At 41.3% G+C, this 21649-nt stretch overlaps 2 protein-coding genes across 2 annotated transcripts; both read right to left on the bottom strand.

Annotated features, from left to right (window-relative positions):
• Nucleotides 1-183: 183 nt before the first annotated feature.
• unc119a (unc-119 homolog a (C. elegans)) lies at nucleotides 184-17378 on the bottom strand. Its single transcript, XM_041941113.1, has 5 exons — nucleotides 17208-17378; nucleotides 2764-2877; nucleotides 2472-2562; nucleotides 1260-1432; nucleotides 184-1128 (listed from the first exon to the last, which is right to left on the bottom strand). Exons 1-5 carry the CDS (start codon nucleotides 17329-17331, stop codon nucleotides 1016-1018), a joined length of 615 nt encoding a protein of 204 aa, XP_041797047.1. The 5' UTR covers nucleotides 17332-17378; the 3' UTR covers nucleotides 184-1015.
• Nucleotides 17379-19449: 2071 nt separating this feature from the next.
• On the bottom strand, nucleotides 19450-21084 carry crybb1l3 (crystallin, beta B1, like 3). The gene is made up of 5 exons (XM_041940634.1): nucleotides 21016-21084; nucleotides 20774-20892; nucleotides 20547-20679; nucleotides 19841-19983; nucleotides 19450-19618 (listed from the first exon to the last, which is right to left on the bottom strand). The coding sequence occupies exons 1-5, from the start codon at nucleotides 21079-21081 to the stop codon at nucleotides 19450-19452; spliced, it is 630 nt and encodes a 209-aa protein (XP_041796568.1). The 5' UTR covers nucleotides 21082-21084.
• Nucleotides 21085-21649: the final 565 nt, after the last annotated feature.

Raw genomic sequence — 21649 nt, 5'->3', positions numbered from 1 at the left:
TCTTTTGTCTGCTCAACATACTGTCCTGCTGACTTTCTTTGTTCAGTGTATTGTTTCATCTTTTGGAAAAAATAAAACAAAATGAAAATCGAGATTTCGAAAAAAAAAAAAAACATATTTATTGCAGTGATGTAATTTCCGCTGTCAAAACTTTACATACCTTTTTATTTTATACTTAAAACATTTATCATAATTAAAGTATACACAGTGTTCAGTACTACACAGAATGTACCGGATATCAAAATTGGTATCTGACTTTTGGCTAATGTAGGATTTCTGACACTTCAAAATGGCTATTCATTTAAAAAAATACTCCTGAAGTAGTAGTACTATGAACATGAAAACATACAACAAATGACACATTCACATAGACAAAGTACACGTTTCTGTTTGTCATTCAAATGAAGAAGACCAAGATCGTAGGAGGAGTCATTCAGATGTGTGCTACTAGAAATTTAAGAAACTTCAGGAGTAAAATTTAATGAGATTCCTATACAAACTATAGAAATGTACATCTGAATGGATTAATCATTACTGAAGTGTTTTAGGGTAACTTCATTTCTCTCTTTGTCTCATGGTGTCTCTGTCTTGCCTGGTTAAGTCAAGACAAACAACACTCACTGTTTCCTTTTGCCTCTTTATATTAATAGCTATCAAAAACACACAAAATGTAAATTAATCAATGTTTTCCTGATGATCAACCCACATATACAGACTGAAATCAACAGTATGTACAGACACTGCATGTGTTCGCTGCCCACACACTCGCTCACACACACACTGATGCAAACTGATGATAAAACCGACAGAATTAGATGTTCCTGCAAAGAGATAAATCTATTGGTCTGGCAGCTGAATACCTGAATGGAAATTCATGTAGTTAACAGGAGTGAGAAAAGAGTGTTTAATGCCAGCAAATTGTCCATCAGTTCATCTGTTTCTGGTCCTGAAGTGGTACATGGATCACGGGCAAATGTCTAGAACAGGGAGGAGAGAAGGGTGGAGGGTGGTCTTCCTATGGCCCCCCACTGTAGGAATAGTCTGCCTTGTTGTGCATCACCAGCTTGTTGTCCACAAAGTAGAAGCTGTCAGACTGCGTCTCATAAGGGTGCAGGATCATCTCACGCACTGAGAGAGAAAAGAGACACACAGCACTCAGGATTCTGCATCATTAAATCCTGTTAGGTCTGATAAAACGTCTGTGTGTGGGTGTGTTTGTCTCTTGTGGATCCGTTGTGTTGGAGTATTGTGACACTCACTGATTTCCTCAGAGAGTGCCGGGAACTCGTAGATGTGCTCGCATGTGTTCTTGCTGCTGGGCATGCAGAAGCCGAACTCGAAATCAAAGCTTTTGAGCAGCTGATCGCGGAAGTAGTGTCTCTCAATCATGCGGAAGTTGTTGATGGGTGTGTCTCCCACGGTGAACTCCACTCTGCAGGGGCACAAGGAGAAAATTAATTTGCCAGCCTGGAAGTAAATGAAGGCACTAACTTTTGGTTCCTTATTTTCGTGGTTTTGGCCACCATGTCGGTTACGATGTAACCCCAATTCCAAGTCTGGATGCTGTATTTAAACAGAATGCAAAACTGCAGTTGGTCCAATGGCCTTGAGGCTGGCTCCAAAAGCGAATCATTCCCCCTAGACCCCAACATTAACATGCCCAACTTTACAGCAGAAGTAAATATGTTTACAGCCTACAAAAACAGTTTTGGTCTCTATAGATAATTTCCTTGATCATGACAGCTGCACAGAGGTTTTTATATCTCTTCTTTTAATTATATAAAGGCTTAGAGTTATGCATAGTATGGGCCTCCTTGAGTGACAGATACCCACTAGGTTTCAGCAGCCAGGCTTCATTTTAGCTGCCAATTTTTGGATTAGCCAGGAGTTTGGTGAGGTCAGGCACTGCCAAGATGGCCATGGCTCTTCACAAACCTATGGGTGACGTTATGGAGACTACATACATGTTCTATACACTCCATGGTTTGGTCACAACGAATGTTTAAAAGTTAACTGAATTATCCTTTAAATTGGCCCTCCAGAACAATTGGTGCATATTTTCGCTCAGGCGTTTTGCTAATTAAACCTTGACCATTAAATGATTCACAAAACACTTTATATTTAATATACATGGAGCTCATTCATCCAAATGAGTCACTTGTTGGGTTGGATAGAAATCAGAGTAGGAGTCGGATGATGAACACCACTCAGGAGCATTGACAGCTATTTGGTGTCTGAGTAAGCAGGCGGGCTGGGCGGCCCCGTGTGTTCACACTTATCACTGTCAGCCTGTCGTCCCACACTGATGCCCACACACCTCCTACATCCGGCATGTGTCTTCTGTCAGTGTGGCAGGGTCGACTGGACGTTGCTGCATCATTGCAAAGGACACGTCTCTCTCTCTTTCTCTCTCTCATACAGCCTTCGTTTGTCATGTGGATGGAACAGACACACGCTGAAGGTTAACTTACGTGGCTCCAACCTGCCGCAGCTGCAGGAAGGCTGGGGTGAACTGGTACCGGACGAAACGGCCGGTGTTGGGGTCGTGCTTTTTGCCTCCAGCTAAAGAAGAGACGTTTTGAAGAAAATGGATGAAAAAATTGCTTTTTTGAGTTCAATAATTTCCTCATACCAAATTGTCTTAACTCACTTATCCTTTGCAGGGTCATTGAGACAAGAAAAATATCACACAGTAACATTTACATTTAATATGATATTTGAATGCTGTGAATCTGTCTCATAAGCTGTTAGCTGGCTCCTGACCTGGTGTTGGAGGTTTGGTGATCTCAAACAGGACTGTCCCTGTTTCCATGTCACGGATCTTGAACCTGGTGAAGTCGATCATGTGGACATTTTCTTCCGGAGAACAAAGATAATCTGAGAAAGTGAGAAAATACCTGTTAGTTAAACTGCAAACAGTCTCTTCCCTCTCGTTTCAACATATCATTGCGAATGAGGCAAATTTGTCATGTCAGGCTCTAAGCTGCCAATTAAACAAACACTCTCACCTCCGTAATTCTCTGCCAAGATACAGTAATATCTGTTGTTATGGACATGTCTGGACTCATCTTATTTGCATTCATTGAAGCCTGCTCCTTGCTTTCTCACCACTGGAATCTTACAGTAAAGCCAAGGAAACATCCTTTTTTTACACGTCAGACCTTTCTCTGTGCCAAGGTATGATGCCAACAATAAGTGCACACTCTCTGTGCACCTTGGTTGCACTTAATAAAGCTCAGAGAGTAGTTCAGGTCACACTTTGTGGACTGTCAGACTCATTTAAGGGGACGGTAACCTGAAAAAAACTACAATGTTTTTTTGTTGCGAAGCCAACGTATTCATACAACCACTTACAAGTAAAATGAACAAAGAATCAGTCTAAATCCTTCTGCTGTGTGTGGATTACTTCAAGTCACAAATTTGCTTTACAATCTGTTCAACGAACAAAGAAAGAGAACAAACAGAAAACGAGTGAAGAAAACCTCAGGAAGAGCAACACAGGAGGGATTTGCTGTATCTTCTAGGACGAACAGAAATACCACTGTTTACATTATCTCATCGTGCGCATGCACCCTATCTTTGATTCAGTGGAATGTAAAGTTTCTCTCTCTGTTGTCCTTGGGATTAAGCCAGATAGTGTCAAAAGAACAGCAAGCGTGATATACAGAGCATGGCATAAAACAACATTCATTTGCTGCTTTATCTGCTTCCTGTCTGCAGCAAAAGACAATATACATCATCTGAACCAGGATTGTTCTGTCACTTTCTTACTATATCCTCTAAAATATGTTTAAAGTGCTGTATTTTTACATAAAAAAGGAACAAAGCAGGCAAATATATTCAGAATGAAGCTTTTATGTGTTTACAGCTCATATATAGTACAATGTGCTGCACATTTGTTTTATGGTGTTGATCTCTGTGGGACAGGTTTTATGTATTTATGTTTTACATCTAGGTGGTTTTCATGGTAATTTTATGTTCTTTCCCACTTGTTTAATGTCTCTGTCTCTGGTATGTTATCATACCATTATCAAAAGCCAATCAGTTTAGTCATTTAATTTAAGAGCCTTATATATATGCTAGATGATTTGATGCATTTTAACAGCCAAACACATAACAACACATAACACACACACCATTCACAGTCATTATTACTTTCTTCCAACAGGTTTTTGTTTGCACTGAACAGCAGGATTGTCAAGTTGAGTGAACACAAATCCACTGGAAGAGAGAGACCCAAGTACCCTGACCAGGGTGACAGATTTGGCTTGCTGGCCTGTGTGTGTGTGTGTGTGTGTGTGTGTGTGTGTGTGCGTGCGTGCATGCGTGTGTGTGTGTGTGAGAGAGAGAGACACTCCCCTCCCATTGGGGCAGGATTAGACCTAAGAGGCTTATTGTGTTTTACCATCACATGGACCAACTGGTTGGACAACACACACACACACACGCACACACACACACACACACACACACACACACACACACACACACACACACACACACACACACACACACACACACACCTACTATCTCATTAGGGTTAAGTTAAGGGCAGTTATTATTGGCATATTGTTGCATAAGGGTTGAAGGGTCTTTCTTACTGGTCATCTCATGCAACGCATTTGAAAAGACAAGGTAACAATAGAGGTCAAAATAATAATGAAAGCATGTATGTACTTGTGCATGTGTCAGTGCATACACAAACTAACACTGCTGCATCCTCTACTGTTTCCGAGGGTTAGAGGACAGGTGGCCCACGCAGGCTTCAGCCACCTGCTTGAAGATATTTATAGACCTTTTCATAATATACAGTACACTATACCTGACACCTTGTCTAAAAATGGCCCTCTTGTGAAACAGGACTATTTAGAGCTTGCTATTAAATACAGTATACTGCATATTTTTGAAACTAATTCATTACAGCTGAAATTTGCACATTTCCGACATGCCATTGTCCACAAGCATGAGTTGGCAAACCTTATCAACATTTTTAATTAACAGAACATGGAAAGTGTGCTGTATTACAGCTTTAGCCCTTATCGCAGTGTCTAAATGTCAAATTGCTCTTACTGCTCTTAATCACATCATCATTAAAGTTATTCACGTGGTTCATATTAGTTGCAGGCATAAACCGCACCGACACAAAACTCTTTAATGAGTATTTAACATTTAACATCTAAGTAAGGAATGTCATGTCATGTTCTTGTCTTCATAATGACATCATAATTTTCACATCATTTGATGGTCACCAGTGTGAAAAAACTGCATTAACACTGATGCTAAAGTTAGCCACATTAAATGACATGTAGCCCCCCCAAAAAATATCTAGATTAATTCAATAGTTCCAGTTATAAACAATTAACAACCAATGTCTTGGCCGATTACATGTGTAGAAACCTGTCAAGAACTAATGGACAAATCAGCAATCACTGTAGAAAGATGGTTTGTTGTGCAAATGCTGATGGGATGCATGCTTTCATGTAGCAGTGTATATATGCATGCATGTGTGCAGAAGATGCATGTACACCTTTGCACGTTTTTATGTATTTTTATGTGCGAGTATGTACACTTGTAGCTGTTGCATCTGCAGAATGTACCAGGCTCATCTCTGGTGATTATGTTAATATAGATGCGAGTGGAGTGTTTCCATGGTGAACATCACAAGACTGGTCAAGACGTTTCCATTCAAAGCTGCTCTGGCTCCAAAAGTCTTTTTATATTGCCTTCCAAGCTACAGTAAGAGGGTTAGGGAGCTGCTGTTTGATGCAGTGCCCTCTAGTGCCAGTTCATTTGATGTGGGGAGCTTATCTGCTGAGAATATTACTATAAGCCTACTGTTAGTCTGGGACTTCTAAAGCAACAGCAACCAAACACTTTCATACACTGTTTATAGAGCACTATGTGGCCTGGAGGTTATCATCGTAGAGTGTTAGTTTGAAATGAATTCAGACCATCTTGACTAGAAGACAAGCTTTAAACAAACATGAAACTGGACTAAATACTGTTATATAATACTGTGCAAAATTATCTTCAGTTCACAGAGTTGAACACTGCGTCCATTTGGGCTACTAGTATTAAAAATACAACCTATAACATGACTTACACTCCTCATTTCTTTTTAATGCTCCTATTTAATATGACAGTAGATAAGTTATGTAATGCTCACTATAGGCCAACTGACATAAAATATGATCCAAACAAGTCATGGAGGAAAGGTTAAAGCAGAGCAGATATTGTAATCACAGCCCCAACATGATTTTCAGTGGAGAATTATGTAATATGTTCTACTGATATTTGTCGATGTGTTTGCTGACACTGTGAACCGAGCCTTGTCATCATGCTGTACTGAAAACAAGTAACTCCAACTTGTCCTGTGGTCATTAAAGTGAAGTAAAATTTAAATTTTCTAAATATTATTGTCTGTTTCAGCTTGAAAGATGCATCATAACCACATTGCTAATTAATTTACTTGTTTAAATACCTTCTGAGGGCACTGGTGTTAATCCCCAACCTTTAGTCATGTTATATCAATAGAGGTGAACTGATGAAAAAAATGTGAGAGTGTGAATGTGAGATAATCTTTCCTTATCCTCAAAATCCAGTCAGGACATCTGCCAAGAGGAGCATTTCTAAAGGGTAAATTATGTGTCATCCGCTGAATTTATAATTGCTGACAAAAATGGCACTTGATTGAAAATCTGTTGGCAGAGTATGCCGAACGCGTCTTGTGTAGTTGTCACTGAGCAGCTCTTTCTGTGGGCAGATGACCGATAGATGCATTTTGTGAATCAGCGATGCCTACTTGCCAAACCTGCTGAAAAAGGCAGATGGAGCATTTCATCTGATAGCACAGCCAGTGAAGTCACTTCCACCCAGTCCAGTGCAAGCATTCACACATAACCATGTCACAGTCTTGTCGTCTAGAGCTCGTAACCAGCTCTAGACGACATCACAGAATAGATTTCATAGCCTCTGCACACGGGGCAGCTTGACTGATGGCGGCTGACTGTGCTGTCTTTTGGAGATTTGCAGCAGTAGTAATAAAAACCTGCCCTTGTCAGATGCTTAGTGACAACAGAATGAGGTGTGAGCTGGGGGGGGGGGGGGGGGGGGACACAATACAAGCACTGAATGATGAGAGTCATTTTCACTTTGTGTTAGACAGGGAAGGAGAAACATGGAGAAAAGAAACAGAGGACACAGAGGAGGAGGATAGTGCACAGTCTCGAAGACTGCATCTGATGAATGTCGCCTCTTTTACAGGCTGCAGTTTGTCACAGTCTTTTTTTATGATGAACCAGGGCCTTGTTTCACAGTACTGACTGTTATGTAGGCTTGCATTTGGGAATATTTACACAATGAATTTCGTATTTTTGGGCAAAACATTCTCATTTGTCGAAGTGTACATAGATTTCAAACTAAAAACACACAGCTGGGACAAATCCACCATCTCAAGTGTTCATAGTTCATTTCCACATCGTCTGTTAGAGTAATTAAATTATGTAATTCACACCACACTGTGGTTTTCAGGACTTGGTATCCAAATAATATTGTACTTGTTACCTTCTGGTAATTAATATAATTATACAGAAAAAATGGGTATAAAGGATCAACCCAAATGACAAAAACCACACGATAGTATCTAATTACGTAGAACCAGAGTGCATTTTGTAAAAACAAAATAATATGCAAATCTTTCCAGGAAAAATGTTTCAAGTATTCAGAATAACAGACCTTACACTGGAATCTTTTCTGGGAGTGCGTGAAAAAGCTGTGACGTCTGTAGTTTATCCTGAATATCCAACTGTGCACTGTGTGCATTAGCGTAGCTCCCTGCATGTTTCCCACTGGTCATAAATAATTTTTACAGGAAAACAAATACATACTGTAATTGCATGCAAGGAATGGGTGGGTGAGGTAATGGAGAAACCTCTCCAGAGGCTTGATCAAAACATAAAGAAACATGTCTGCAAATATGAAGAATTGTTAAAGGAGTATTTTGACATTTGGAAGATTAATTCATCTTTTCATTAAGAGTTAAATGAGAAGATTAATACCACTCTCATGTCTGTCCATAATACACATAATGTGTGAAATAATGAGCATTAGAGGTACTGGTGGGCAGATTTATTTACCTTTGGACGGACCCATGCTAGCTATTTCGTGTCTTTATGTTAAGCTAAGCTAGCCAGCTGCTGGAACTGTGCATTTATAAGACAAAGACATTGTTGTTCAATTACAATTACTATCATTATTACTGGTATTACTATTAAACTATAAAACTTCTAAGTTAGTTACTCTCCCTACTGCACAAGTGTTGCAGTTCAATATGTCAAAAACACCATGTTCATACCTCAGTTCTCCTGTCTTTTTGTCTTCTGTCTTTACACACACACACACACACACACACACACACACACACACACACACACACAAAGTGCTCCACTTCACTTCCTTCAACACTGTCACCTAGCAACGCTCCTTCTGATAGTGTGCCAGCTCGATTAGCCTGTCTTTTTCCTTCCCCTCATCCACCTGGCTGCTCCGCAACAACAAGGTGCAGCAGTGAATCAAAGGCGAGTATCTCAGGTTAGGCATCAGTGGTATGCAAATGAAATGTTCCTCATATACCTGAGGCCTCCTCCTATAGGCTGAGGGCCCCCTTTTTGCCTGATTTCACAACCCTGAAGCACAGGAGGAATCAGGCGCTGCAGATTTGATGCAGAATATTAAGAGGGTGTGTGTCAACAGTGACTTCAATTACAACATGACATGATAGATTACAATAGACTTTATTGTCCCTGCAGGGAAACATGTCATTAACTCCCAGCACAATTACACGCTGGTCTCTCTGCACTTATTTTGAGGAGGAAAATCTTTTCAAAGCATTTACTTTTCACATCTTTTTGTGATTTCCATGTATCCCATTTATTTTAACCTTACAAAGGATTATGCTGTGTGGTTTCCAACAATTGATCTCATCTGTGCTAACACACATTAATCACAAACCTCAAAGCCCAGAAGCAGATTCTTGTTAAACATAATAATTTTCACTGTACTGGAACACAAAGCGAACACAGTCCTGAAAAGATCTGTTTGGCAGCAGCTCCTGAGTAAAATTAGCACCAAGTCTTGAATCATGCTGTGTTCCTGTGTTCAGATACACAGAGCCTGTCTGACACCAAAGTGGCATTCATAAAGAGCAAGCGAGCTGCCACTTATAGCTCCTTAATCCCCAAGATTAGCCCGGAGTTACAGACTTTCAGCCACAGGGATTGACTACACATGCTGCCTCATTCTTTCCATTTGACCCTGTGGTCTCCGATCAGTGTTGCGTTCAATTAATCCCAGAATATGAGAAGGAACAATGCGGACGTGCTTGCTTCTCTTTCTGTTAAAAAAATCCATAGCTGAAGGCAGCTAGTGACATTAGCATTACGCCATGATGTTCACATCATGATATACAGTGCACCTGCGTACGGCAGGCTGCTTCATGTCTCTGGGATAAAAGCACCTGTAGGCAAACTGGCAAATGCTGAGGTTCATGCAGAGGTTGAATCCTGAGCAGCTGAATGCAGATGAGCTTCTTTTCCTCTTATCTTTTTTCCGGCCTGCATCATCAAGTGGAAAGAAACATAAACTTTTTTTTTTTTTTTCTGTGAGAGGGTTTTAGGGCATATTTTGATCTGAGCTCACTGAGTGACACTAAATCGTAAAGCCCAAAAAACACATAAATAAAAAAGACACATCAACTTTTTGTGAGACACGTTTACTTAGATGAGTAGATCAGTACCACTCTCGTGTCTGTGCCTTCGATATGAAGCTATATCCAGGAAACGGTTATCTTAGCTTAGCATAAAGACTGCAAACAGTAGGAAACAGCTAGCCTGGGTCTTTCTGAAGGACCCTGCTAGCATCTATAAAGCTTAGCTTGTCTGGCTTCATATTTTGTGTACAGACACGAGAGATGAGATTTCTCATCTGTCTCTTGGCAAGAAAGTATATTTTCCAAAATGCCAAACTATTGTTTAAAAGGTGAAGTAAGTAAATGTTTTTTTCAATTGTATATCTTTCTGTGAATGGTTTTATGGTTCAATGTCTTTCTCACCCAGGGAGCTTCGCAGCTAACCTGACTCTGTCTAAAGCTAACAAAGTATACCTATCAGCACTTTTATGGCTTTCTAATCACTAAATAAACAAAGCACAAGGTGTCAGATGAGAAGATAGGTACCACTGTCATATCGATACAGTAAATCTGAAGCTACTGCCACCGGTGGGTTAGCTTCGCTTAGCATGAAGACTGGAAAAATGAAAAAACTGCTAATAAAGGTAACAGAATCTTCTGACCAGTACTAGCTCTAAAGCTCACTTACTAGAATGTCATTTTGTGTTTATTTAATAATTAGTAAGCTTTAGAAATGCTTGTAGGTGGATTTTTTGAACTCCACTAGCTGTTTCCATTGTTTATGGTAAGCTAAGCTAACCAGTTGTTGGCTGTCGCTTCATGTTTAGCATGCTAACAGAAGTGTGGTGTCAATCTTCTCATCTAGTGTTACTGTCGCTCTCTGCAAGAAAACAGCATTTTTCCTCAAATATCTTTGAGACATTTTTCTTCAAGGGACAAGATTATGTGAATAGGAAAACTGTAAAAACTTTAATCTGTAAGAAAAAAAAGTTTTCCACAGCTGAAGATTTGGGCTCAAATACATATTGAGGCAATATAGTTACAACCTGGAAATACTGTGCAGCGCACCATGCATGAATATATCAGTAGCTCACTAGCAAGTGTCTGTTTGGAGTATGATCTAACCTCTGTCTCCCCAGGCACACACACACACACACACACAGTGACCACTCACGGTCTCATTCAGGGTCAGGCTGTGAGAGCCACCTGGAGGGACACTCATGATTTGTCTTCCTCCCTCCGCTCTTCCCCTCCTCTCTATAGGCATGATCTAAAAAGAGAAAAGCCTTGAGGACAGTGACAGTTTGTACCCAGGAAGTGCTGAGTAAGAAGCGCATAAAAGGGCGTCATTCAAATTAGACCTTCAAACAACAGGGAACTTATGATGAATTTTACTAAGTATAGAGGCGTTTAACAGAACAGCTTGCTTGAAGCAAATAATACAGATCATTCAATCAATGCTGCATCTACAATAAAATGCACTATGTTGATGGTGTTGTATTTGTGAATTTTTGCATGCAAAAGTCACCATGCAAACAAATGTGAATGTGTGATTCAAACCGTCATTGCTTGTCCAAGTGAGCTCCCATTTGCACAACAGGTCAATGGAAGCAACTATAGCATTTCAGATGCTGTAATTTCTCCCTCTGTGCACAGTCGGGAGCCCAAAGAAAGTAAATCCAGTGCTGGAATTAAACAAGCACTTATTTTATTATATTTAAATTGATGACTCATTTTATAAGGTTTGTAAATTTTATTTATGAGACCAAAAGTCCCCTTCTGTAAGTCTCCTGGGTATATGATTTTCCCCATTTAATGAATACACGTATAGATAAAGTTGTAGAAACAATGTGTAAGGAGTACCACCTCAACAGCAAAACAGCAAGAAATAGAAAAAGAGGTTGGCTGTGTTCTGTTCAGGATCATCCCGTTTAATCTGATTTAGACCTTTCAGAAACTTCATCCTATCAGGAGAAGGTGGATCATTCACTGCCTCAGCTGAACTACCATAGAAGAAAATGCACATTTCCAGGCATGTTTTCCTACACCACATCTGAGCAGTGGTGTGGACTACTGATCCACAATCTGGAGGTTAGATTTTTAAAAAAGATGCTCCTCAATGAGAAACATGCTGTCTTCATTCAGAGGACTCAGAGGATAGTGCAGCCACAATCACCTGAAGCTCAATATCAGAAAAAACTAATGAGCTTGTGGTGGACTACGATGCTTCGAGTATGGATGTTGCTGCAAAGAAGCGACAAATTGTAAAATGTGGATGCCTCACACACACGTTCGACTCGGTGTATCCTGCCAAATGCGAAATATGGTCACAATCTCCCCTTCTGTTCCAGAGTTACGGTGTTGAATAATGGCCGCAAAAGTGTTTTTGCAGAAAATTATGATGTCACCGTGAATATTAGGATACATTTGTGTGAAATTGTGTCATAATGGGCGTATGAATTAAGACGAAAGTGCATTTTGTGATGTCACAGTGACCTTGACCTTTAACCTTTCACCACAGAATTCTAATCAGTTAATCCTTGCCTCCATGCGAATGTTAGCTGATCTGGTCATAAGTCACAGACACAAAGAACCAGTGACGGTGGGTCAGTAGTAGCCATTGTTTTGTTCTAATTTAAGGGGTGACAACAAGCCTAAACGTGTGGGAGCCTCTGGTTCATCACAACCATGTTCATCTTGGATCACAGTCAGTACTTATGGAAAGCCTGTCTTCTGACATACAGAAGTTATCATGTGCACACCACTGAAAATCCGCTTGTGCCATGTAAGAGTTATATCATCCATGAACTGGCATGCAGTAGCACAGATGGAGCATCCGACTGTGGAGAAATTCATGCTGCTGCTCTGTGTATTTTGGCCTGCGTGTCTGATTTCTACAGAGAGACGTTTCAAGGGGGTTACAAGCAAAGATTACAAGCCGAGTGTTTGACATCTGTTTCCCAAGGTCTCAAGGATTATTCGCGTCTAATTGCTACTAAGAGGGTCTTTGCATGTTGGTCTGAGCTAATATGAGTTAGTACCAAAAAGAAAGAACAGAGGTAGCTGAATATCCAGAATATTCGTTAAAATATCAGCACCAGCCTGTAATCGCTGTTTTACCAATGTTTATCAGTGACCCTATCAAACTCTGAGACACTGATTCTGACCCACTCGTACATAATGCACCTTCAGCATGTTAAAATTTGTAATATTTAGTGAATGTGATCCTGAATCTGAGCATAAGACCAAGCACAAGCAATAGATTGTTTGATTACTGATGTGGATTCAACAAGCTGTCTCTCTCCGCGTTAATTCACTCTGAAAGAGCAACCTTGTGACAGCTGTGCACGGGAGATTAAGAACCGGCAGCACCAATCAATTTTAATTAAAGCTGTATCCATTGTGCTGGCAGACATCACAGAGCAGAAATCCCGCCCGACGTAGAGAAAGCACTGCTCTGTGTCCCAGACTTATTAAGGCCAAATAATTGATCACCCATTAGTGTAAAAGGAACCAGGCTGTACTGAGTAAATCATCTGGATGAGGCAAAATTACACACTGATGTAGATCCTTTGAGTCAGAGATACCAACAGAGGATCTGGTGTGATAGGACTTCTACATACCATTCCATTAAAATACCAATTTTTGTTTTTACGTTTTGAAGGCATCTTTCTCTTAATTGGCTGGATCTTCTTGTGAAGACTGTTGAAATTGACACACTTTTATAGGAAATAAAAGGGATCTAGCAAGAAACCAAAAGAATTTCATAAATTATATCACTGATTGTGACTCACAGTCTTTAAAAGTGAATCATTTTAGGTTTCTTATGAAGAGATTTACAGTATTATTATTAAAGAATAACATATTAAGGAGGCATCATCTTAAGATCAGGTATAAAATGAAATATAAATGATTGGTATGATGGCTCGTTTGATGTTGTTGGACACTTAAAGGCATCAGTATGATTTTAAAACAAAGTCCCTCTCTGATTGTTTAGCAGCGTCTGACCTTCTGGGTATAACTTTTGAATCAGACAATCCAACACGCACGTCCACTTCATTAGCGGCAGGATTCAAACTTCTCTCTCAAGCTCTCTTCACTTTGCACACTGCCCCTGTTGTGTTCACCTGAGTCCAACACCATGACCTGCTTTGTGAGGCCAGTTACAACACTCTAAACACTTTTGCCTTTAGACGTGGTTGGATGATAGCCATCTTCTTCTCTACCTAGCTCTAGTTGTGTGCTTTTTTCATGCACATTAAGGACAGGTTTGCATTTTTTCTTGTGCGTCTTAAAACAGTAGTCAGGTGCCTATGAGGGCAGTGAAAGAGATTTAGTTTGCAGTAATTATTCCCCCTGTTCATTCTGGACATTAAGAGTTCCCTCTCTCTCCCTCTTTGTGTTTCACAGAGGACACAAAACTTGGTCTCCTGGTTCAAAGTCCTGTGTTTGACCCGTTCATCTATAACAATCTGCTCCCTGCTAGTTCTTTGTTGCTCTTTAAACTGTGTCACCCCACTTCCTCAAGGCTTTCTGGCAGAAAGCCCTTAAGACAAACTCCCATAGCCAAGCGAGGCTCAACTTCTGCTGCAACGCAACAACATGTGGCAAAGTATTGTGTTGACCAATTAAATATATGCAGGTGCACAGTCTTGGGGAGCTGCTGACTACTCTTTATTTCTTCTTTTAAGCTGACAATGGTCACAGTGAAAGATAGAACAGCTGCAGCAGTGATAACTTGTACAATCAGGCCTCAGAGTATTACGGCTGTGCAGTCTTTTACTGTCTGATATGCCTTTAAATGCAATAATCTGTTACTCCAACTGGACTTCCTGGATTGTATTTCACTGTTTTACCGTTTCCCTGAACAACATGCTCCCACTGACACAGCCCTCTGCATTTTTGGTCCGAATTCCTGCTAACAGTGGTTGCTATAATCCAGCTGAGGAGTGTACTGTCTTAAATTCATGGTGTGAATTTACACTGAAGAGCATTTTCTGCAAGATGCAGGATTTTCACTTTTTATCAACAGGAAATCCTCAGTCTCTTTCTCACTCCAGTGCACTTACATGGAAACACGATTAGACATGGTGGATGAGAGGAAAGCGGGCACAGAGCAGCAAATAGCAAGTTCAACAACAACAACAACAACAAAAAACATTCTGGTAATACACTGAGTAGAATAATATAATTATCATATAAGAATTAAATGCTGTAAGTTTCTTCAAAAACACATGTTGATTAAATTAAGATAACTGTATTTCACACCTCTGTTGTCCATCATGCAATTCTTGTTAATAGAAGGTTACGACATGCAAATTAGAAACCTTACACGTATTTGGTAACAGCCTTATTTCTGTTTATCATAAATCACCATTTTTCATATCACAGCAGCGCTTCTCTACCGTCTGGATTACATTTCTTCTCCTCTCCGCCTGCGTGACAATGAGGCGCTGTGCCTCGCTTATCAGCACTGAACCACCGTGACAGACTGGAGCTGGGCTGCCCCAAAATGGTGCCATTTACCTCCCAAAAACACAACTGGAGAAGTCATTTACACTGTCGGATGAGGCATTTTCTGCTCCCCCCTTCCCCAACTGCATTCTTCTTTCTCTTGCAGCGGAAAATGATTGCGCGGCACGCTATGTTTATCTCTGGTCGTTTGCACGGTCTGGTGTTTAAAATGACTGGGCCTTGGGGAGAAATTTGGGAGAAATTTCCCTCTCGTCACTTATCAGGAAACAATACAGGAAATTCAAAATCATTGTGTTTGTATGATGGCAAATATAATGCAGCTATATTTCAAATGAACAGAAATTTCTTCTACTTGCAGCCGTTCTGAGCCAGTAAAAGAATGGCCACACTTCTAATCTGATATCCAAATGTAAACAAACTCACTCACACTTCTGCTTCAGGGTCATTAATTACCTGAGGTGTATCACGTCATTGCAGAATGCATGACAGCCCATCTGACATAATCCAGATTACTAGATGTCAATGGAGAGAAGAGATTACCGCACCATCATGAATGATTTAGGTATAATTGCACTGACAGTGAGTCCTCATATTGCTTTTCCAGATGAAAACAGATGTGACGGTCAGAGAGGGGGTGAGAGCTGGGAGTTGGTGATAAGGTTTTGGGACTGCTATAAACAGGAATTAATGACAATGAATGGCAATTAACCTTTTTTAGCATCATAATGATAACTTTGATTGATTCACTTCTTGTGTTTTGTACTGTCAGTTCATTAAAAGACTAATCAGGCAGTTTGAGAGTGAAAACAGGTTTCAGTCTTGTTATTGGAGGCATTCATGTGGGTTTTCTTCATGCTATGCATTCAGAAATTTGGTTTACAGGCAAGGAGTGAGGGGTAGAATTCAGAATATCATTAAATTTTGACAAAAGAAAGTCATCACACAGAAAAAATCTTAAACTGAAGGTCACTTTATATCTTTTTCAGAGCTTTCACAGTGATAAATCATAGAGTTTGCTCACATTTGCTGACAAAGACCTTGACCCTAACCCTTCAGAAATTTTTATTTTTTTTTTTATTAATTTGTGTCTAAGATCAAGAATGAGCTGCTAATTACATTTCTCTCTGTGAACTAACTGTTCTGTAGGCCTCAGGTGTCTGTAGTGGCTCCACACTAGGTTTTGACTCCACACCACCTCTGCAAGCTGTACTCAGATCCATATTTGTTTCACGCCATTTCACCCATTCAGTCCCAGTCACACCCTCAATCACAGCAACAAAAGTGTGTGATATTATGTAAAACTCCGCAAAGTTCAAAGTGTGTGAAAACCTGGCCTCTCTCTGTAGCCTTTGACAGCCTGCCTCGTCCTGTTTCCGCATCATGTCACGGCTTCAACAACATGTTAAACAACAGGCTGACAGCGCTCTCCTTGTATTTGCTCAAGCTGACTACTGTCTGTGACGAGCTATAATCAGCGGATCACATCTCTGGCCACCTGTTATCTCAGAGCCACAGGTGTCTCGAGGTGAGGCTGTAGTAAGAGCCAGATTTTCTTCAGCAGGATTTGAGGAGCACACCAGGAAGTACACACAGTCACCTGCTCTCTCTTTCAGTGCCTACACACAGAGGTGTGCACAACACCTACAAACATGCAAACACCTACAGGCACACACAGACACACACATTAGTATTATTAGTAACACAGGGAAACTCGACATGTTGCCTCATACAGCAATAAATACTAGTAACTGTCCTTGGGTAAGACATTAAACCAAGATTGCTCACTGACTGTGACACACACTGCTTAAAAGACTTATTTAAAGCTATAGAGACTCTGCTTCTCCTCAGCCTGTGTCGCTGTCCATGGTATCTATGTGTGGTTCCTACAGGCAGCCAATAAAACGAATAAATCCAGGCAGGGGATGACTTATATTATATACAGAAAGACAAGACGGAAGCAGGAGCAGATGGGTCGCACTAATCTCCTCGAACTGCACGGCTTTAACTACTCTTCTCACCGTGCCAATTACAGGAGCGGGTTACTTACTCTTGGTGATCTTCTGGAGCCCAAGCACGTCCTCGGGCGTTATTACGGTATTTCTGCGCAATTCTTCTTCAGTTGTAACCGGGATCCCCATGTCTGATGAGTTGCAGCCTTGCTGCACTTTCATGTCCAACAGAAGAGGCTTGTTCGCTGTGCGACCTGACGGGGACTGAGGCTTTCCGGTGCTCTCGGCGTCGTCGCCGCAGGAGCCGATTTACTTGCGTCGCAGCCTTTAGTTGCGCGCTGCTAATACACCGTGCAGCAAACAGGCTCTGCGCTGCTGCTACAAGAATAACTCATTCTCCGTGCCTCCTCCCCTTCTCGATCCGGTAAAAGATAAAAATCAGCCCCTTAGGTCCCTCCCTCCCGCGCTCAAGGCTCATCGGCTCTCTCGCAATCTTATTTAATCCAAATCCTGTGGCTTTAAACCGACCAGTGGTGCGCGGCTGACAGTCTGCGCGCCTCCTCATCTGCTCATACACCGGAGCGTGCATGGCCGGGCTTTACCCAGGAGCAGTAACTGATTACTCAGTACTCCTCCCTCACCTCGGAGATGAGCTCCGTCGCCGGTGAAGCAGAGGTTCACAGGTGTCAGAAACACCCTCTTGAAATTATCTGTTTAGGTAAGATGGTGCCGGCGTGTGATGAGACAGGGGCGCTGATTCATCACAAAGCTGTTCATGTCGCTGCTGAAAGACTGTTTCTCTGCTTTAGGAATAAAGGTTGCAGGCTCACACTGTGCATTTTAGCTTTCCAAAACATAAAGCTGAAATAAAGGTATCTTCTTGAGCTTTGTACACCTGCACATGTGCATCTTGTACTTGTTATACTTTTTAATGTTTATCGTTTTTTTCTTTTTTGCCACATAGGGGCAGAAGAACAACTTGTAAACATAACATTTACATATTAATCACATTCTCACATTCTAATGTTACTCAAATGAGGAGATGAAGAGTTACCCTCTCAGCAGACACTGAACAACATTGGTATTAATTTAGAGCATGTTTATGGCCTCCGTAGTGAATGTATTTAGTCTGCGTTTAACTAATTTTTGTTCTCCACCAAACTCCTGCAGGAAATATCTGGCTCTTCAGCTGCTTGAAGCTCCTGTATGCCACATGCGAGTCTCTAGCTGTGTTTGTCTGTTGTTTGGTACTGGGCGGTGGGTTTATTTGAGCTTTTGTGCAGAAAACACGGTGGATGAGAGCGGTCAACTCAAACTACAAAACTACCGGCTGTAAAACCAAAACAGTTCGCTGAAAGAAGCAAAAATGATGCATGGAGTTCATCACATCACACATATTGCTTTGATCCATTGTTAATAAAATGCGATGATTAGTGACACTATATGTAATGTCCAGTTATAACACCATTATGACCCTAAAGCAAAATACACAAAAGCGGCAAAGAAATGAGATGAAACTACCGCTCATCTTTAAAATGTCTTTATTTCATTTTTTTCATTGGAAAATTGCTTTCCAGATGCCAGCATCCCTGAGAAAGTGTAAAATGCAAATCTTCTGGACAGCCCCATCAGTGAGCTGAAACAGAACCCGCCAAAAGATATTCACATCTGCAAAACACAACCCTGCACAGCCACCTGTCTCTCGTTTAATCACAGACTGGCCAGTACCCTCCTTCAGTCACTGAAGTGAGCCTTTTGTGTTGTGATGAGGAGATAGTGCCTCCCTCTGCTTGGCAAACTCACTGCAGGGCATGTGCAGAGCTGAGAGCTGTCCATGGTAGTACTTTGTAAGGAGTGGTGTGATTGTTTATCCCTTTACTCTCTAAAATCTGTGGATCCCAGGAGAGGGAGAGCGCTTTGGTGAACAGGCTTATTGGCATCATTTCAGCTATAAACACATAGGTAAATAAATAAGAATAAAATAAAAGGGGTATAATAGCTAGAAACAAACTAATAAACACAAACTATCAACTTTAATCTGCTAATCCCCTAAAATCCCGCTTTCATAAATATGATAAATCATATTATCTTTCTATGAGGTCTGTAGACAGAGAGCATTGCTACCGCTTTTACAGGTGTTCCAGTTGCTCTGGAAGTCTGTGACAGTCACAACGCCACATACACCCAGATCCTACCAGTAAAAGCAGTAACAATATTCAAAAGCCATTAGCTTGTGTGGCTAAGTGGCTGTTGAAGAATTTCCAAGGGATGGTTAGCAGTGTTGCAAGCCTGACCCTTTGCTATTCCCTCCTGTTAGCCCACAGTCTGCTGGACTCCTCTCTATGCGGTCATCTCGAAGCAGCCCCTGCGGTGCGTCTGCATGTCTCTCACCCTGCGGATGGACTGGATCTGGGGGTGGTGGGCTCCCCAGTCATTCCAGTGCTTGTAAGGGCCCATTTCGAACACATACTGGAAGCCACGGTAGCCAGGGTACTGGTAGCCCACCCAACTGTGAGGAAGAAGAGAGGAACACATGTGAAGTAAAAAGCTCTACTTGTGTCAACAGCTGTGTGTCCTCTCTCACTTACTAACATCTGTACATGTTATTATACACTTCCTTCTCAGTGAAATGACACTTTAAAGTAGTTGTTTCCCATCTTTAGTCAGTTTCTCTGACCTTTAGGCCACCACAGGCTACCAGCTGTATAAAAGATGACTAGAAATGACTTACGTTCCACCAGTGACCTGAATGCTGGCAACACGGTCCTGGAAGCCATAAGACCACAGGCTTGGAATATCCTCATCACACACCTCCATCTTACGACCCTCGAAGTTTGGACATTCATACAGGCAAATCTTGTGGTCTTGGGGATCCTAGGAGACACAAAGATCAAAATCAGAATCAGGTTTACTGCCAAACACAAGGAATGTGGCTCAGGCTGCCAAAACAATGGACATTTACGATAAAAAAGTTGTAAAATATATCTGTTTATAACTTAAAAGAGATGTGCAAACGTCAGCATTCAAGTAAGTTGATGTTTGCCACTTTTCGTGCAGATACTGTTGTTGGTGCAGCTTCTGGGTCTGTCCCAGATTTTTACCAGTAAAGAGATTTCAAACAAGAAAAGTCCAGCCAGGATTACTTTGCTACATAAATACAGTTACTGTTATGTAATACTAAGCATGGGTTTGAATAGAAACCTCTGGGGTAAAACACTAAGTACTTGCTGTTGTCTGGATTTTCTTTTTCTGAACATCCTCAAATTGTGGCATGTCAGCTAATAATAGCTTTAATCGACCAATAAATAATCAATACACATGTAACTGCAACCCTTGTACCAAAAGAAGCTGGATGAGAGGGTAGACAGCAGTCATAAAAATCACCACACAACAGAAAATGCAGCACAAAGCCCCCCTGCTGGCTGATCCCAACTCACCATTCGGACGGGCCTGACCGACATGAAGCGGTCACACCTGTAGCTGTTGGACCAGGTGTCCCAGCGGGGATACTCTCCCTTCTCCAGTATGAACATCTCACCGGTCATGTTCTGCTGCTCATAACCCACCCAGCTGGATGAGCAGACAGATATTTGACTTTGCATCAGTCAGAGAAAAGATATACAGTGTTGTAACACATATTTGGGTGGCGGGCGCAGTGACTTACGGTCCACACTCCACCCTGATGGAGCCGATTCTGTCAAAGCCCTTCTCACTCATGTTACGGCACTCTCCAAACAGGTCCATCCTACGCCCTTGGAAGTTCTCATATTCATAGAGGTATATCTGAGAAGTAAAACACGCCAAATACATTTAATTCTGATGTCAGATATTTACAGTGCATAATTTTTTTTTTTGTAGTTTTTAGGGTTAGTTGGTAAAAAAACAACAGAGAAACAGCAGAGGCACCTTGTGATTGCGCAGCCCAATGGCAGAGTGACTGCCGATACTGCCCTGAGCACCTGAGTGAGACATGATCAGATCTGGAGGAGAACAAACAGTCAGTCAGCCATTTTCAGATGTAACTGTGGGGTTGTGCAGAGGGTAGCTGCTGTTTATTGACTGCTGGAATAGAGCGGGCACACCCTGAGAGTGGTGTGTGAAATGGTGAGCCAAGCCAACTTTCACGTTCATTGATTCATCTAACATTCAGGAGTGTGTCACTATCACAGCTGTCCAAAGGCCCTCAGCACACGCCACGAACAGAAGCACCCTTTGATATTCAAATCTCTTGAAAGATTATATAGAGATGTTCATGTCTTTGCTGAGACAAATCAGATCAAACAGTTTCTTTTTTTGCCAGGGGGCTAAAAAGGAACATTTTTCCAGATGTACCTTTATTTTGAGATGAGAACACCGTGAAATTGCACTTAATTTACACCCTCAAGAACAGTGTGAGTGTGTGCCCTGATGGAGGATTTCAAAAGTTAACTTACACCAGGCTGAAAAGCAGCATTTCCCTGCTCTCTCTGGCTTAAAGTCTCAAATCTGTCTCTGACCATAGGATTACTGATGGGTGTGGTAATAAATGGGCTCCATAACC

This window comes from Chelmon rostratus, chromosome 7 (genome assembly GCF_017976325.1).
Source record: "Chelmon rostratus isolate fCheRos1 chromosome 7, fCheRos1.pri, whole genome shotgun sequence".
NCBI lineage: Eukaryota > Metazoa > Chordata > Actinopteri > Chaetodontiformes > Chaetodontidae > Chelmon > Chelmon rostratus.
This window is presented reverse-complemented; position numbering and strand designations above follow the sequence as displayed.

Excerpts from the sequence above, each read along its gene's own strand:
- unc119a (XM_041941113.1), bottom strand. The coding sequence starts at position 17,331 with ATGAAAGTGCAGCAAGGCTGCAACTCATCAGACATGGGGATCCCGGTT. Across the intron at positions 2,563-2,763 it reads CACCAAACCTCCAACACCAG|CTGGAGGCAAAAAGCACGAC; the intron begins GTCAGGAGCCAG and ends TCTCTTCTTTAG. Across the intron at positions 1,433-2,471 it reads CTGCGGCAGGTTGGAGCCAC|AGTGGAGTTCACCGTGGGAG; the intron begins GTAAGTTAACCT and ends GTGCCCCTGCAG.
- crybb1l3 (XM_041940634.1), bottom strand. The coding sequence starts at position 21,081 with ATGTCTCACTCAGGTGCTCAGGGCAGTATCGGCAGTCACTCTGCCATT. Across the intron at positions 20,893-21,015 it reads TTGGGCTGCGCAATCACAAG|ATATACCTCTATGAATATGA; the intron begins GTGCCTCTGCTG and ends TTTACTTCTCAG. Across the intron at positions 19,984-20,546 it reads CGGTCAGGCCCGTCCGAATG|GATCCCCAAGACCACAAGAT; the intron begins GTGAGTTGGGAT and ends TGTGTCTCCTAG.